This window comes from Cupressus sempervirens, chromosome 2, assembly GCF_028749045.1.
Source record: "Cupressus sempervirens isolate cs-2001-9-10 chromosome 2, ASM2874904v1, whole genome shotgun sequence".
Taxonomy (NCBI): Eukaryota; Viridiplantae; Streptophyta; class Pinopsida; order Cupressales; family Cupressaceae; genus Cupressus; species Cupressus sempervirens.
The window spans coordinates 281,183,001-281,200,073 of record NC_143119.1 but is presented as its reverse complement, the minus strand read 5'-3'; the positions used below and the strand labels follow the sequence as shown (position 1 = coordinate 281,200,073).

The 17,073-nt window shown below is 34.6% G+C and overlaps 2 protein-coding genes across 2 annotated transcripts; both read left to right on the top strand.

The window, feature by feature from the left end:
• Positions 1–668: 668 nt before the first annotated feature.
• On the top strand, positions 669–1,685 carry LOC149572148 (uncharacterized). The gene is made up of 2 exons (XM_089815783.1): positions 669–1,016; positions 1,110–1,685. The coding sequence occupies exons 1-2, from the start codon at positions 669–671 to the stop codon at positions 1,683–1,685; spliced, it is 924 nt and encodes a 307-aa protein (XP_089671909.1).
• A 3,295-nt stretch (positions 1,686–4,980) lies between these two features.
• Positions 4,981–5,886, top strand: LOC149572147 (ethylene-responsive transcription factor ERF015-like). The gene has a single exon (XM_089810623.1). It carries the CDS (start codon positions 5,060–5,062, stop codon positions 5,633–5,635), a length of 576 nt encoding a protein of 191 aa, XP_089666749.1. The 5' UTR covers positions 4,981–5,059; the 3' UTR covers positions 5,636–5,886.
• The last annotated feature ends 11,187 nt before the right edge of the window (positions 5,887–17,073 follow it).

Genomic DNA, 17,073 nt, shown 5'->3' with positions numbered 1-17,073 from the left:
CTCTCAATTTTGGCAAGAAGTCTTCTAGGAAAGCACACAGTCCCCTCAGTGATCTAGATCTGCTCTTTATAATGACTGAAATAATAATACTGGTCTGTATTGATGCAATTTGTGATTGGTTCCTCTCAATTTGATGGTGTATTTTAATAGTGAAATATTTCTATGAATATGGATTTGTGGCATTAGTATGTATGTTTGTTACTTGTATGAATAAAGTTATCAAACTATGGTATGTGATTTGTAGCTCATGAATGCTTATCTCCATTACAGCCTTATAAAAATAGTGGGGATTCTTTCACAACTAAAGTTCTGTTACCAAATATGGATTTGTGGCTTTAGTATGTATGTCTGTTACTTGTATGAATAAAGTTATCAAACTATGTTATGTGATTTGTGGCTCATTAATGCTTATCTCCATTGTAGCCTTATATGTTCTACAACTTGGGCTTACAAGTTTTTTGATGCTTATCTCCATTGCAGCCTTATAAAAATAGTGGGGATTCTTTCAAAACTGAAGTTCTATTACCAAATTATGGTTGAAAGGAATTTCAAAGATTATGGTTGAAAGGAATTTCAAAGATTAGATTTTTTATAACTGATTTTTTTAATGAAGTTTTGCAGTTCACATTAGATTGTTGAATATGTAGTTCACTCATCTCTTAACAAGAATGGAAGAGGAAGTTCGTGTTACTACAGTTGCTTCTTCCACTAAAATCCCCAAAGTTGTGTGGACGAAAGAGATGGAGAGAAAAATGATAGATTTGCTCCTTGAGCAAATTCAGCTAGGAAGAAAAGCTGAAGGGGGGTTTAAAAAAATAGCTTGGACTGCAGTAGAAAAGAAGTTCAATGAAGAGATGAATTTGAATCTTATAAGGGATAACTTTAAGAACAAATTAAAAACATGGAAACAAAGTTATAGAATGATGAAAGAGCTGAGAAACATGAGTGGATTTGCATGGAATGAAAGTACACAATGTGTGGACGCTGATGATAGTGTCTGGGAGGAGTTGCTGAAGGTAATGTTTTAGACATTTTTAAAGTAAGTTATATATTGCTTTATCAATTGCAATGAAAGGCATATCTGATTCCTTCAATTTTCCATCATGTAGAGAAAAGATTTCAAAAATGCTAGAGTATACAAGAGACAACCGTTCACCTATTTCAATGAGTTAGCAACCATTGTTGGAAATGACATGGCTGAAGGAAATGTAGCTGCAACAGCTCAGGAGACCGGAGAACACATACTTGATGAGGCTGTTGATCTTGACAATGATGGAGATTTCAATATGCCTATGGATGATACTCCAGATTTTGATGATGATTTTCAGAATGCAAACAGTTCTACTCCATCTGTTAGACAAAATCCATCTACGCCATCAACAAGGAGGCCAAAGAAAAGAAAGGCAAGCATGGCTACTTGTTTAGATGCCATATGTGAAAGTATCCATAATATAGATGAGGGAATGGGTAGGGCTCACAATGTTAACGTCGATAAAAGGGAAACAAAGCGTGATATATCAAGTGCATATGCTGCCCTTAAAGCCATGCCTGGACTTAGTCCACAAACAATAATTGTGGCATATGACTATTTTACTTCTGAGCCTACAAAAGCCTGGGTGTTCATAGAGATGACTGAAGAGGAGAGGGTAGTATATATTAGATATAAATTTGGAGGTGTTATATGATTTTCCAGCACTTTAATTGGAGAATTTTGTGCTTATTGTAATAAAAATTTTTATACATCTACATTATAAATACTTGTGTTCAAATACTCGACCATTGAGGAGATCCTAATTTTTGAGACTATATGAACCTACAATCTGTTTGAAGTAATCAAAATATATCGGATTTATCATGTTATCCTATTTTGCAAATCCTTGTTGTTGGCATTGTGTTTAATGAAGACCTCATGCTTGTAGCTTCTTCATTTCATTTTATGATTTGTGAAATTTTTGCTGACTACGGATATCTATTGTAAGCAACTGAAATATTGTTCGTTGTTAAAGTGGAGTTTATATATGCTTAATTTTTTATATGTATCTTGGGGTACTGTATACTGTATACATCCCTTGGTCTTCTTGCATTGACATCCATGTGATCTTCAGGATGTACAATGTTTCTTGCATACTGTGTACTGTGGTTAGGTTTCAGACCAATTAGGGTTCCAAGTGTGACACTTTTATCATGGAAGAAAGCCATAGAAGACTGCAAAAAAAAAAAAAAAATGAACACTTGCAACAATCAGAAATATGCATGTGTTTTTAATCGAATAAGAAGGGTTTTGAAAGGACCCTAAATCTTTTTATAGGTATAGAATAGATGTTGAGTAATAGTTAAGAAAAGGATTAGAGCTATTAGACAAGAAAATGTTTAGACATGACTGATATAACATGGCACTAGCATACTTTTCAGTGATACCAAATCTGAAGCACTAAAATGACATGATCTGAGCTTCATGTATGTTTGTGTGTATTGGACATTTTGGGTTTGTATATGATTAGAAGTTGAAGCTATAATGAGGAGAAACATCTCACCATGTGGAGATGTGGAGATTGTCTCCATGTTGGACCTATGTTTTTCATATGCTTAATGTTGTTCATTGGTATGTAAAATATATATAATGTTGTTCATTGCTCAATGTTGGAGATTTTCATATGCCTAATGTTGTTCATTGGTATGTAAAATATATATAATGTTGTTCATTGCTTAATGTTGGAGATTTTCATATGCTTAATGCTGTTCATTGGTATGTAGAATATATATAATGTTGTTCATTACTTAATGTTAGAGATTTTCATATGCTTAATGTTGTTCATTGGTATGTAAAATATATATAATGTTGTTCATTGCTTAATGTTGGAGATTTTCATATGCTTAATGTTGTTCATTGGTATGTAAAATATATATAAAATACTACGGTATTTTCTCTACAGCAAGAGTTGATTTCTATTATATTGTTGTGTTGTTTTTCTCTATCAGTTAGGACTGCTATAAATACAAGCCTAATTCCATACTGTCTTAAGATTTTTAGTTGTAATATTATATGCCATTCTAGCTTCTTCAAGATGATATATGCTTTGTGCCTTTTGTGCCACGCTATGGACATATTTTGTAAGCATGGATTTCAATTTCTAAGATAGTATATATGAATGTACATATACACCGGGAATACTGTTTCTTTGATTTATTTTGATTGGATTTTTACTTTTGGATGATACACCAGTTAATTATGATAGAATGCTTGCATATTTTTTTTTTCCTAAGTAGAGCAAGTTTATCAGCAATCAATTTATGAAAATATGATTTTTGTTATAATAATGTTTATATATGCTTATTTTTCAATTCTTTCTCTAATATATATAAAATATTGTATGGGGACTTGTTATAAGGTTTTAACTGTTTTCTTTCCACAAAGAGATTCCACTTCTACAACATCTCATTGTATCAGGTTCATTTTTGCGCTATCATCCAGCGAAATGATCCTTGGAATCCCCTAAACACAACAGAAACAAAGAAAAACAAAGTTAGAACTATCTTTCAAACATTAACCAGTATTTAGATTCTGTATTAGTGGAAAGGCAAAACATTTGTCCAAGCTTGTAATTGTTACAAGGGTCTTGTTGATGTTCCTAGCATTCTACAACTATCTATTTTCATAAATGTTATTGACAACCTATTGAAATTTATTTGCTAATTCGCTATTTGTTCATTATTTATATAAGGTCGATGGCTTCTTTGCCAATATGTACTTGTGGTGCTGGCCCTGTTTTAATGAAGACCTCACGCACTGAGAATAATCCTAGACGTAAATTTATCTGTTGTCCAAATAAATGAAAGGTTTTCACTACTTATTTATTTATTTAATTTTATGTGATATCAAAATTATTGTGGCAAGCTAATGTTGTTTCCGTATGTAGGGTGAGGACGGTTGCGGATACTTTTAGTGGGTCGATGTTGGCCCATCTACATCGACTGCATCAAAATCTAGAGAAGATGAAATGAATGGTTGCAAGATGTGCATGGTTAGAGAGACTACTGCCAGAGAGATTGGGTCCATGGCGAAAGCCGAAATCATGTTTCACCGCAGACTTAATTATGTTCTAACTGTTATAATTGCACTATTGGTTATGTTGGTTATAATTGTAGTACTGAAATGACCATTTCGTTGTTTTGTACTTAATTATGATAACGAGGACTAAGTACTGAAAATGTTGTTTTGTACTAAGTCTTTTATATTTTTGTATATAAATTATGAACGGATTTTACTAGTTTCATGAGTATTTTATTATGTATAACATTTATTATTATTATATCTATTTGTTTAAAAAAAATTAATATATTAAATATCTTTATCAATTTAAATAAATAAAAAAAATTAAAAAAATAAAAATTAACCAATTTGAATATAAAAAATAAAAAATAAAAAATAAATTTAATCTTATTCCAATTCCAATTGTGTACAACCAAACGAGGGATTAACATATTCCTAATCGAATTCCAAGTGAACCAAACAAGAATGGGATTACTATTTTCCATTTCCATTCCTATTCCCAATATTCCATTCCTATTCTCCATTCCTATGCTTGCAACCAAACGGGCCCTAATTGAACGAAAATTCCCATTACGTTGTGAGGGAAACTTCGACAACATATCGTACTCACTATAAGTACTACAGTCCACATATACCGATCTAGAAATGTAATCCAGTTGTATTGAAAAAAAACAAAGGGAGTAATCCGCGGGACCGCCAGTCCTTTCTTCTCCGCTTCCGGAGTGGGAACACATTATTTACCCGTCTGAAGTCCTTTTTAGCTGTGAAGTCACTGTTGCCTTTAAACACCGTCCAACATCTTTTCTTCTACAAACATCTAGCAGCTGCCACTCCCACGCGTTTCGCGGCCTCTAGAAACTTCCTCAGCTCACTTTAGCGGCGCTATATATTCTTCTACCTTCACGCTTTTTCATTTCTTCATCACGACTCAATCTCACTACCCAACATTTCGCACCAAGTAATACTCTGACTTCAAATTACGGCGCCAAATTTATAGTGAAACCCGTGATGGATTCATTGCGCCTACCAAATATGAGAAAATCCCACATAAAATCCGCAGGCAATCCAAAGAAGCGGCACTTTAAGGGAGTTCGACAGAGGAAATGGGGAAAATGGGTTTCTGAAGTGAGAATTCCCAACTGCAAAGGCAGAATTTGGCTGGGCTCGTACGAAACCGCCGAGCAGGCAGCCCGTGCTTTCGACGCCGCCACTTATTGCCTTCGGGGACCTCGTGCTAAATTCAATTTCCCCAATTCCATTCCCGCCATTCCTTCTGCGTCGTCTCTTTCCCCTCAACAAATTCAACTGGCCGCAGCCAATTATGCTGTGGCCGGAATTCCTCACGCCGGTGATCTGACTGAGAAGATTGTTTCGCCGTCAAGATCGTCCCTTGTTCCCGAAACGACGAAAGATTCGAGTGACGCCATTGAAGTTCAACCAGAGGAGTTCGACCCTGCATTGTGGGATTCTTTGTTGACGGATTTAGACTGCAATCAGCTCTTCAATGTCATCAATTTCCCGTTACCTGACGCAGTGACGTCGCCAAGGGAAGGGCAGGGCCCTGTTTTCATGTGGGATTTGTGAAGGGGATGCTCTGTTTCAGGACCTCTACAATATCAGTGCCCACCTGCACACTCGTGCAATTGATTTTGCATATTTCTACACATTCATTTCACCAGAAAATCGATCTCTGCTCCAAACTTCACAGCCGCTGGTGGAGAGCTGTAGTACCACTAGGGGGTCCACGAAGGATTTATATTCTTCTGAAAAATGTATTAATAAATTCTTTGATATCTTTGAATGTATATTTTTTGGTATACCTATTTTTTTATCAACATGTTTCAACTCTTTATGAATATCTTTATACTAAATTAATATCTGATCCGTTCTTTTTAATAATTACAATAGAAATTATTTATAAAAATTGAGAGGTTGAAACTCTTATTTCTAATATATAAAAAAAAAATTGAGAGGAGATATGTTTATTTGGTAATTATTTTTATATATTTAAATTATAGAAGATTAAGAATGAGTGATGTTCTTTTATATATGAAGGATTATAATTTAAAAGTTCATTCTTTGGTGATTAATTATTAATTTTGAAAGTTAGTCTCAAACACCAAGAATCTCAACTTATCTTTGATGCTCTTTTAAACTTACACACAACTTTAAAAAAACTCAATACTTTCAAGAACTACCACTCATGTCTAAAAGAAGTTCAATGTTTACACTAATAGAATAAATATCTCGTTCTCTTAATTTTGTTTAATATGCTTCTTTTTATTTTTCTTTTGCCCCTACTTCTTCTCTCTTTGTCTTACCTTCTCCATTTCCTATTGTTTCATTTTGTTCTCTGTCTTCCTCCTCCTTTTTAACCACCTTCTTTTGTGTCATCATTGAAGTCAAAATTTAGATTGAATGAGAACTTGGATCTTCTCAATCTTCTCACTCTACTCATGGGAGGAAAGTTGATTTATAGTCATCATTAAAATATTTATAATTGTAAACCATTTTATTTTCTTAAAAAAATTAACAACTTAGTTTTGTATGTGTAGATTGTGGGCCTTTGAACCTCACACACACTTCAACATGGTCGTTATTTGTAGAGTAATCTTGGAATAAAGATGGATTCGTTTATCGAAGATGCCCGATAGAGCAACTTGTTGCCTTCTAACTGTAAGGATTTTGCCTATACGCTCTCAGACCGTGGAGCAAGCAACCAAACCTTTCTAGAATGAAGGATTTTTATGCAAGTATATGAAAATGCATTTAATCTAAATTAGAATGTGATTAATCTAATAACAATTAAAGAAAATTAAACTAAATGATTGCATTTTAATCTAAATGATAATTTAAGATGCCAAGCAATATGAAAGCTAGAAAGCAAATGAATGCTTAGTACGACAACAATTCAATGCAATTCAAATTCTAACCCCCGTAATGAGGAATTAGGAGCCTCTTATATAGAAATCTCGAAATCCATCAACAATCAAGATTAATTGTGATGAATGGTTAAGATCAAAGAGAAGATTCAGTTGAAATGGAAACTTCCTTGTGTAGGTGAACTTAACTATTTCAGATCTGAGTGTGATGAGTAGTTAATTGAGCTTTTCATGAGTGTGAAAACAAGTTAACTAAATTAATTCCAATTCGAGAGACAATTCACTCAGAGTTTCCATTTTGGAACTGAAGAGAAGATTTTGAAGAGATTATTTAATTTAATATGGTGAGATATGACCTCATTAAATACATATTTCAATTAATTGAATAATCTTGTTCAATTAATTAAAGTGAGCATAATTATTAAATTAAATATTTTTAATTCCTTAGTACATTAGCCTTAGGAGACAATTTAATTTAATTATACACTTCAAATTAAATCAAATCTTAATCAATAGGTTTAATGTGACTAATTTGAGTCAATACTTTAGGAATTAAGTAGCATGACTAATGCAGATTAGGGTTTCTTGCATTTGACAATCAAGTCAAGTAGCAAAAATCAAAATAAGAATTGCCTATTAAAATAAGACTTTAGGGTTGATCAAAATAGACTAGAATTGGTTAATATGGCAATGAGCCAATTTTGGGGTATTACATTTTGCCCCTCTTTGAATGAATGTGCGAGCAACATGTTCAATTCAAAAAAAATCAGAAAGCATGATGCATAGATCAAGAAATGAGATTGATTCTGCAATTTGATGACGCAAAAACCAATTAATAAGCTTTTAAAGATTATCTCCAGAATGGAGCTTAATCTGAAGAAATCCAGATAGAACACCTAGATACCTAGAGTTGATAAGATTGGTTCCGAGATTAATGATATAGAGACCAATTGATAAACTTTTAAAGATTATCTCTAGAACGAAGCTTAATCTTAAGAGATCTAGATAGAACACCTAGATACCTAAATTGAATAAGCTTTTAAAGGCTATCTCTAGAATGAAGCTTAATCTTAAGGAATCTAGATAGAACACCTAGATACCTAAGTTGAATAAGCTTTTAAAGATTATCTCTAGAACAGAGCTTAATCTTAAGGAATCTAGATAGAACACTTAGATACCTAAGTTGAATAAGCTTTTAAAGATTATCTCCAGAACGAAGCTTAATCTTAAGTAATCCAGATAGAACAACTAGATACCTAAGTATAAAAGATAACAAGATCCAATCATGAGCCATAGAATCATCCCCAGAATGAGGCTTGATCCTCAGGAGTCGAGGCTTAGATTGTCCCAATACCTGTCCATCGAACTCTAACCAGAAATGTTATAAGGTTGATTAGCGGATCAAAAGATAAGGCAAATAACAAAGATGCTAGATAAGGGGGAAGAAGATGCCCCAAGTGATGAAATGCCCCTAGTAATGAGGACATAAGATGGGAACAAGATGCCCCGAGTGATAAAGATTTAGATCGATTTGAAATTTAGATTCAATGATGTAATCATCTTGTCCCCTCGGGAGTGAAATCGAAAGATGGCACACCAAAAATATGATGTGAAGTAGTATATTGAGAGACAGAGAAGAAATTCAAGAGTCAATAGAATATAGAAGAGACCAGAATGATCAAAAGAAAATTCAGAGTCAATTCAACGTGATTTCGAGGTCCAAAAGACCAAGTTTGACCAAAAGTTGACCAAATTTGACCATAATTGACTTGAGTTGAGTTTTTTCAGATTTGTAATGAAATTTAAGAAATTCTGAGTTGAAAAGATTCTGAGAGTCACAAAGTATCAAAAAAATTTGGACCACACAAGCATTCAATCACGTTGGTCTCAAAATTTTAAAATTTTTAGCTACTTAAATGTGTCAGATTTCAAATTCAATCCTGAAAATGGATTCAGAGTAGTCAAATTAGCTAGGGGGTGATTTTCATGCAAATTGAAGCACTTTGAAAAATTAGGTCAAAACCTATATAATGGCCCAAAGGGTCATTTTCAAATCATTTGTGCCTTTTGTCTTTAGTGAAGAAGAGAGCTCTAAGACGAAGATGGCAGTTCCCATGCATACACATTGTTTTGAGTGCTCCCAATGACATAGTTGACCGAAAAACTATGGACCTCCGGTGAGTAATCGACAATCCCTTTTTGCATTTAATTTTTCATGCATTTTGATGTGTTTTTGCACATTTTTAGCATGTTTTTAATTTAGGTCTATCGGTTCTCATGCAAACACAATCTATCTTTGCGCGAAGATACACCAGCTCGATGTTTCTTCACGTGTGCTAGTGGGGAATCTTGCATGGGAGATACCCACTTGTCACACAAGATTTTGGGCACATCTCACCTATTGTCTCATCATTTCTCACGTGAGAATATGTTTTCTTGCGCAAAGACATGAAATCTCGCGTGAGAATGCACTTTCTCATGAGAAAAATTAGTCTCCTTTTCAACATATTAACTTCAAATTTTGTCATTTTATTGGATTTTTAGCAGCAACTAATCGTGTGCTTGTTGTCATTGGTCATGAGTGTAGATTGTCTTCAATGACATCTCATTCAGGTCCCATTATCTGCCCTATGGAGCTCTGTTGCGAAGTCTTGATAATGCCAATATGGCACATATTGATCGATTGGGGCTATCATATCTATGTCGAATCCCAGTAGTGCTGGTGAATCATAGCTTATTGACTATGTTGATTCAATAGTTTTCCTTTATCCACAATGGGCCTTTGACCCTGAATGATAGTATATCTTGACCTCCTTTGAACAACTAGTGGGCCTACCCCTATATTAGGAGTCAAAACTTGGTACAAGAGGCTCTTGGGGGTTCCCTTCATCAATCTCTCCTTGGGTAACAAAAAATACCCCTTGTGATCTAATTTGTTCAATTTTCTCATTAGTGAGCTACTCCTACTCAATTCTCATGGGGGTTTGGGAAGATGAGTAACTCTCATCATGTGGTTCCTCTTCCCTTATTATCTTTCTCCTCTTAGGAGAAGGTTTAGGAGGCCTTTCTTCAAAAAAAACATTGTAGATTTAACTATCTGTTTTCCTTTATCCACAATGGGCCTTTGACCCTGAATGACAGTATATCCTGACCTCCTTTGAACAACTACTGGGCCTGCCCCTATATTAGGAGTGAAGCCCCCCAATCTCCTCATTATTTCTCTCACCTTATCTAGAAAAGAATCAATGAAATATTGCTTTTTCTCATTCATCACCTCCATTATTTCAGGGAATGTATTCATAAGCTTATTAATTCTATCTGCAGTAGTTACAACATTACTTAGAGGATTCTAATCTTTGTCAAAACAATTAATGAAACTCAAAACTTTTGAATAGACTCTCCAATTTTCTTTCTTTGTTTCTTGTTCCTACAGAGAGTACTCATTCCTTATTACATCTTTAGGGAAATAAAATTCATGCTCAACTGGATGAAGTTTGATCCTATGCCTAAGAGCCAAATGAAAGAAACCTTCTGCATCACAAAAATGAGGGTGAGATACTGCCATCTTATACTGATCCAAAACTTTGTAAAAGGAAACCCATCCTTCCTTGGTTATCACAAACTGGTGGGCTACTGTGCAAGTGGGAAAAATTGATCCTGTTCCCCTTTTGTGCAAAAAGGATTCTTCTACTCCTCCCAACTACCACAAGAATTCAGCTACTCCTACCTCTAAGGGCACCTGGTAAGGTAGTACATGAGGTGTTCCTTTGAATCCATAAATTTTGATAATAGTTGAGACTGAATATGAGATGATATCTCCCCAATTATGTGAAACCTTCAGATTATGGGGTTTATCCATAGGCCTAACAAGGTGCATTAGTGCCTTAGGGATCCTAGGATTGTCTCTTAATATGAGGCACCTCAGTTTGGAGGTGAAGTACCTATCAAATCTAACAAAAGTAGCATTTTTTGCTTCCCCAGTCATATCTGCACTCCATAATTGAACTGGTAGTGCTTCCCCCTCTTGTTCTCTATTCAAAAATATTTCTTTACAAAGTATGTAGCCCCCTTAAATAGAAACATGTGCATCAACAGGGAGTATTGGCCCCAAATCTTCTCCACCTTGCTCTTAGCAATTTCAACCAATCCATTGTGAATCTCATCAGCTAGGTAAGAAGCAAAATCAAAAATTATTTCCACATCGAAAGAGGAGATTTGAGTGATCATATACATGAAACTCACAGGGATAAAGTCTTCTTCACCCTCCCCAAAAACTTGGCATAGGGTCCTATATATCTCTACTACCCTTGCATTGAAGCATGTTTTCTTGAAAGGTTCTTTAGAGGATGATGTTATTGTTGGTAGGGTTCCAATTCTGCCAATGTGGGCCTTTAGTGCACCTTGTCTAACTATGTCCTTCTTAGACATATATTCTTTTTCTAAATCTATCAAATTAATGGGCACATGATACCTAGTGAGAGGTCCCAAATGGAAAACTTTTGTAATCTCTTCTGGACTAATGGTGATTAGAATTTCACCATCTACTCTTCTCACTACCCTAGTGGCTTGATCATAACTCTTCACCACGGCCTCAAGGAGATCATAATCCATAAACACACTGGGAACAACTAGCTTTCCTAGGTCAAAATTCCATATATTGGCATGTGGGGCAAACAGTTTCCTTTTTGCAAACCATTTCTTGAACAAATTTAAACCAGTTTGCGAGGTTTGAGCATCCTAGACCCAATTACCCTTATCATACAATCCATCTTCTATCCTCAACCTAGGGTTTAATGAGGTCAACTTTTTAACTTGCACCGTCTCTATAGTAGACTCAGGAAGCAACTCAAGCAAATCATCATGTACATTTCTATCCAAATAATTTACTTGACCTGAAAACTCCTTCTTCGAAGGCATCTTTGATTATGCTTTAAAAAACTGAGATACTTACAGAGATTATAATAGGATTGCTTACTTGAATTCTATCCTCATTTTTCTCTGTATTTCTGCAAATTTTTCGCGAATAAACTGCTTCACAATCTTGCCAAACTTCAGCACAATCTTCTTCAATAATTGCTTCTGCTCAGGAAAGGCTCAAAATCTTTGTTTGCATAAGGTGAAACTGATAAAATATTTTGTGTTATACTCTATTTTTCCTCACATGTGAAGCTTTCATGTCTAATTAATACATAGAGTGGCACCACCTTTTACATTTAAATTTGTGCCATCGATCTTTAAAAATCCTACGATCATGGGATATAGAGAAAGACAACTTGGTGTTCCACTTGACAAGTTGGCCAGTCAATCCAATGAAAACTGCCCACGTACACAACTCCTTCCTTGATGGCACTTCTGTTTGGACCCAATGGCGACTGAGGACACGTGTCAATAGGTCACTACTTCGCTATACATAAAGAACGAGCACGTTGCCATAGTGAAGCAACGACAACCATTGATTTGATCTTGATCTCGTGGATGATATAGTACTGCATTGCTTAGAAGAATAGTGGTGGGCCCTCATTCACTACCTCACTATACATATCCTCCGAGAAACTCTTCATGGTGAGATAGTGATGGCCATTGATCTAAGATCAACTCAAAGGTAAAGAAATTGCACAAAGTACCCTGAAAAGTGGTGGGTCCCATACTCACTATGTTGCATAGATCAAACAACTTGCAACTTTCCATAGCGAGATAGTGAGGACTGTTGATTCTAGTTTGATCTGACGATCGGGATCCCTTATATGCTTTGTGAATGGGGCATGGGTCCGGGGCATTGATGACGTAGGAAATTTTTGCACTCTAGCACCCAACAAGATCTTACTTTTAATCCTAGTCACCCTTCCACGTTTCTTGAGGTCCCACTAGCTATTCTTTTTATGGCGCTTCGCTACTTTGCTAATGGCGAGATGTCAAACACTACTACATTTGAGACCATTTCTCGACCATTATTGGTCGAAATTTTGACCCATTTTTGGACCAAACTTCAACCAACTTCGACCAACTCATTGGTCAAAAAAATTTTTGTCAAAATTTTGACCAACTAGTATTCGACCAATACTTTGGTCGAAATTCTTCCATAGCCATGGTGCAAGTTCTGCCTGGAATTGGTCAAAATTTTGACCAATGAAGGTATAAATTTTGACCAATAAAGGTAGAAATTTTGACCATTGAAGGTAGAAAATGTTGACCAAGAAAGGTAGAAATTTTGACCATTGAAGGTAGAAATTTTGACCATTGAAGGTAGAAAATGTTGACCAAGAAAGGTAGAAATTTTGACTATTGAAGGTAGAAAATATTGACCAGGAAAGGTAGAAATTTTGACCATTGAAGGTAGAAAATGTTGACCAAGAAAGGTAGAGATTTCGACCAATGAAGGTAAAAAATTTTGACCATTGAAGGTGGAAATTTTGACCAATGAAGGTCAAAAATTTTGACCAATAAAGGTAGAAATTTCAACCAATGAAGGTAGAAATTTCTACCAATGCCTGGGTGTAAATTTTTTTTCAAGCATTCTATAAAACAATTCACATGCCTTGTGTATGATATGACATTTTGCATGCATCCTGCACTCTCTCATCTGGCTAATGATGGATTACGGAGAGTGATCTGAAATGATGACACTAAAAAATACACAATCAAATCCAAAATGAACTTGCATTACAAATTAATTTTGGAAATCTAATATTGTTGATTTTGCATGCATGTCTACTAGGATAATCACAACTTAAGCAGATATTACAGCATCCAGAGTTGAAATTTCTTGAGGACAAGCAATTTTGGGAAGGGCAAACTGTAATGTCCCCTTTTTAGCATTCATAGCATGATGTTGTCATTAGCCTGTTTCCCCACAGTCCCGTAGGCTAACTAGGACATTAAAGGGACTTAGAGGCCATTTGGCCTAGATAGTTTCAGTTGTAGGTCTTTCTGAGGGGTTTTGAGGCAACTTTGGGCATACTTACTATTTATAGTAAGTCATCTTGGACATGGTTGGACATTTAGTGGCAGCAGTATGTCGATGGTAATTGTTTAAAATCGACAAGAAGACTTGTTTATCATTGATAAGATTTGTTATGCATTAATAAAGCTATTTTATAAAGTTAAATTTAAATATTTAACTTTATTAATGCATAGACTATAGTTTGTGGGAAATATTTAAATTAAAAGAGTCCCCTTAATTTTATAACACATTGGAGACACAAGTTACATAAAGGGAGTTATGTTTTATCCCACATTAGAAAACGAAGGATTGAGCTCTTATGAGAACACTATAAAAGAAATAGAAGAGCTTCTTTTTAGTATGCTTGGATGAAGATTAATGTTATGTTGCTGGATATCTGATTATCGGGCTTGGAGGACAGAATCCCTCTTTGCTAGCATTCTCTTCGCTGTTGAAAGACACAGTCAGGAGGATTAATGGTGTTTCCAAACATACTAGGTTTCATTTAGTGTTTGCTACAGAACAGATGAATAGTGTTTTGCTATAGTGCGGATGAATAGTGAATTTGCTAGAGTGCATGAACAGTATTTGCAACAAGTTTATTGTGTATTCTTACTAATTTGAGGGTTTGGAAGGCTACCAACTACATCTGCAAAAATACTACAACAACTAATTCCAGGTTTCTTCTGTCAAATTTTAATACTTGTGCATTGTAGTTGTTGAATACAAGACTAATTTTTTGTCACAACATGTTAAACAATTGTATAAGCATATTTACATGGCAAAAATCAATATTTAATTAGCAAATAAGAAGTTTCAGATTTTCCTACATATTGTAGTATGTGTGCCAAGTGTTTGACAAAAATGCTATGTTGAGTTATTAAGAAAATTAATTGATATCATAAAGTAGCTTGCAAGTTTCTTTATTTAAAAAAAAATAGGGGAGGTATATATATGTGTGTGTGTGTGTGTGTGTGTGTGTGTGTGTACGTGTGTTGGTACAACCTATACCTTAATATAGTACAGACTGTCATAGAATTTGCAATAAAAAGTGCTTTATTTCAAGAGTAAATTGAAGTTTTCTTGGTTTTGGGAGTATTCTTTCATGTTGGAATGATTGGTAACATCTTGGTAGACATGTTTTAAGATTCCTTACTTCATTTTACTTTAATATTTGAAGTTTTGTTCATCAAAAACCCGTATTGTTGGCTGTAGCAAGCTATTTTAAAGCAATTTTGAAGTTTTTTTCCAATAAAACATGCTCATTCCATGAAATGTTCACTTTTTCTTCATGTAATGACATTTATCTAACATGTAAAATGATTTCTAACTCTGTGATGAACAACTAATTTGAAGATTTGGTGGCCACCAAGCAAATACTTGTGAAAAGAAAGTGTAAATTGAAGGGTACATACCTACAGAAAAGGATTTTCTTTAATGAGGGTAGTGTTTAAGTTTTGAATCATGTTAACAATGTTGAAAAATTGATTTTTACACCTTTAATTGGTCCAAGAAGTTTTGCACGTGGGAGATCTAGCAAGCCCTAGATAAAAGGGTTTCAAGAGGGCAAATTAGGGCTTTTGGGGTTAGAAAGCTCTTAGACTGAAATTGGTTGGGGAATCCTCTAATTGGGGACATTTTATGAGCCTCTACAAAGTTTGGAGTCAAGACATTAAGTATTCCTATTGGTTGCTTTGTAATTGCATCACTCTTACATTGTTGAAAATAGGGGAAACATGAAAAGTTCATTGATATTTGCCAAAGGAAGTGTATCTCAGTTTTACATATGTTTTGTATAAGGATAAAGGGTATCTAAAAAATCCATATATTCAAGGAGTCTTTTGGGAAAAACAAAATTTATTCACCTATTTGTCTTGCTGCTGTCACAGAATTGAAAAGTTGCATTGACAATATTTGGGTGCATTGTGCATTTTCACTTAAAAGGTGTTGAAACTCAAAGGTGATTCTTGGTACATGTTAGATAGACCAAAAAAAACCTATTGAAGCTTTAAATCTCCTGGAGTTGACCATTTGCAGGATTTGACCATCAAGACCTAGAAGGGTCACTTGGCACATTGCTACAATCTTGCTCATTTTGGGTTATTTCTTGGTTCACCACTCTATCCTCTGCATCAATTAGGACTAGGTACCCCATAGTATTGGAAAGAATTGTAACATATTATTTATCAAGGTATCAAAAACAAAGATGAATACCTCACATTGATTATGAGTATCAAGACATTCATTCGCAAGTGGATATAATATATTAATCAAGATCAACATTTCCCCAATAAGTGTCATCAACTACCAATTGATACCGTGGCATAAGTAGAGTTTTGGTTTAGAAGTATTCTCTTATAATCAAATCATGAGTGAATAGTCCCTTATTCTTCGAATATATATAAAACAAGGACATTAGAGGTATAAATTGCCACCACTACAAGTATACAAGTAAATATCAGAGGAAGAGTCAGTAACTAATAGTTCCATCCATAGATATTTGAACAATTCTTTCCATAAAACATTATAAAGAGTCTGATCTGTTAGTAAGACTAGAAGATTATATTTGAAGGAGATTCTAAAACAAGATTCAGTGATCATTTTATTATACACTGACTACATCAAGTCCTTAGTCCTTATTATTCAGTCATTTAATCAGCTTAAACAAATATGCTCACATGCAAGGTCAGGCTGCAAAAAGACCTAGCACTTTCAATGCTAACTAAGATAATGTAAATCATACAGAACAAAATCAAATCCTCTAGGCCAACTCTGGTTCTCACCAAAACATAAAGGCACTCCAAGAATTTAGTCTTCTAACAACTTAAAACAACACCATATCTATTAGTTCCCACTTTCCATACTCTAAATATTTAATGTGCATGCAAATTGAATTAGAATACTGCAACTTGAAATAAGGCTAATAAAAGAGTCTCCCAAGTTCATAGCATGTAAAAATGTAAATGCAAAATACCTAATTGGCATATTATAAGAGATGTTGAGCTCTTCTTTTAACCAATTGACAACTAACTGCAAACATGAGATAGAGATCAAGAGGTCAAAAACACAACCAAAATGAAGCTTGGCATGCTCAAGAAAAGATTGAAATTCAATTATGCATTGAAAATAGAAAACAATAGTCCAACCTTTGAAAAATTTGGGGCTACATAAAGCCTTGAATAACATTTACTAACAGATGC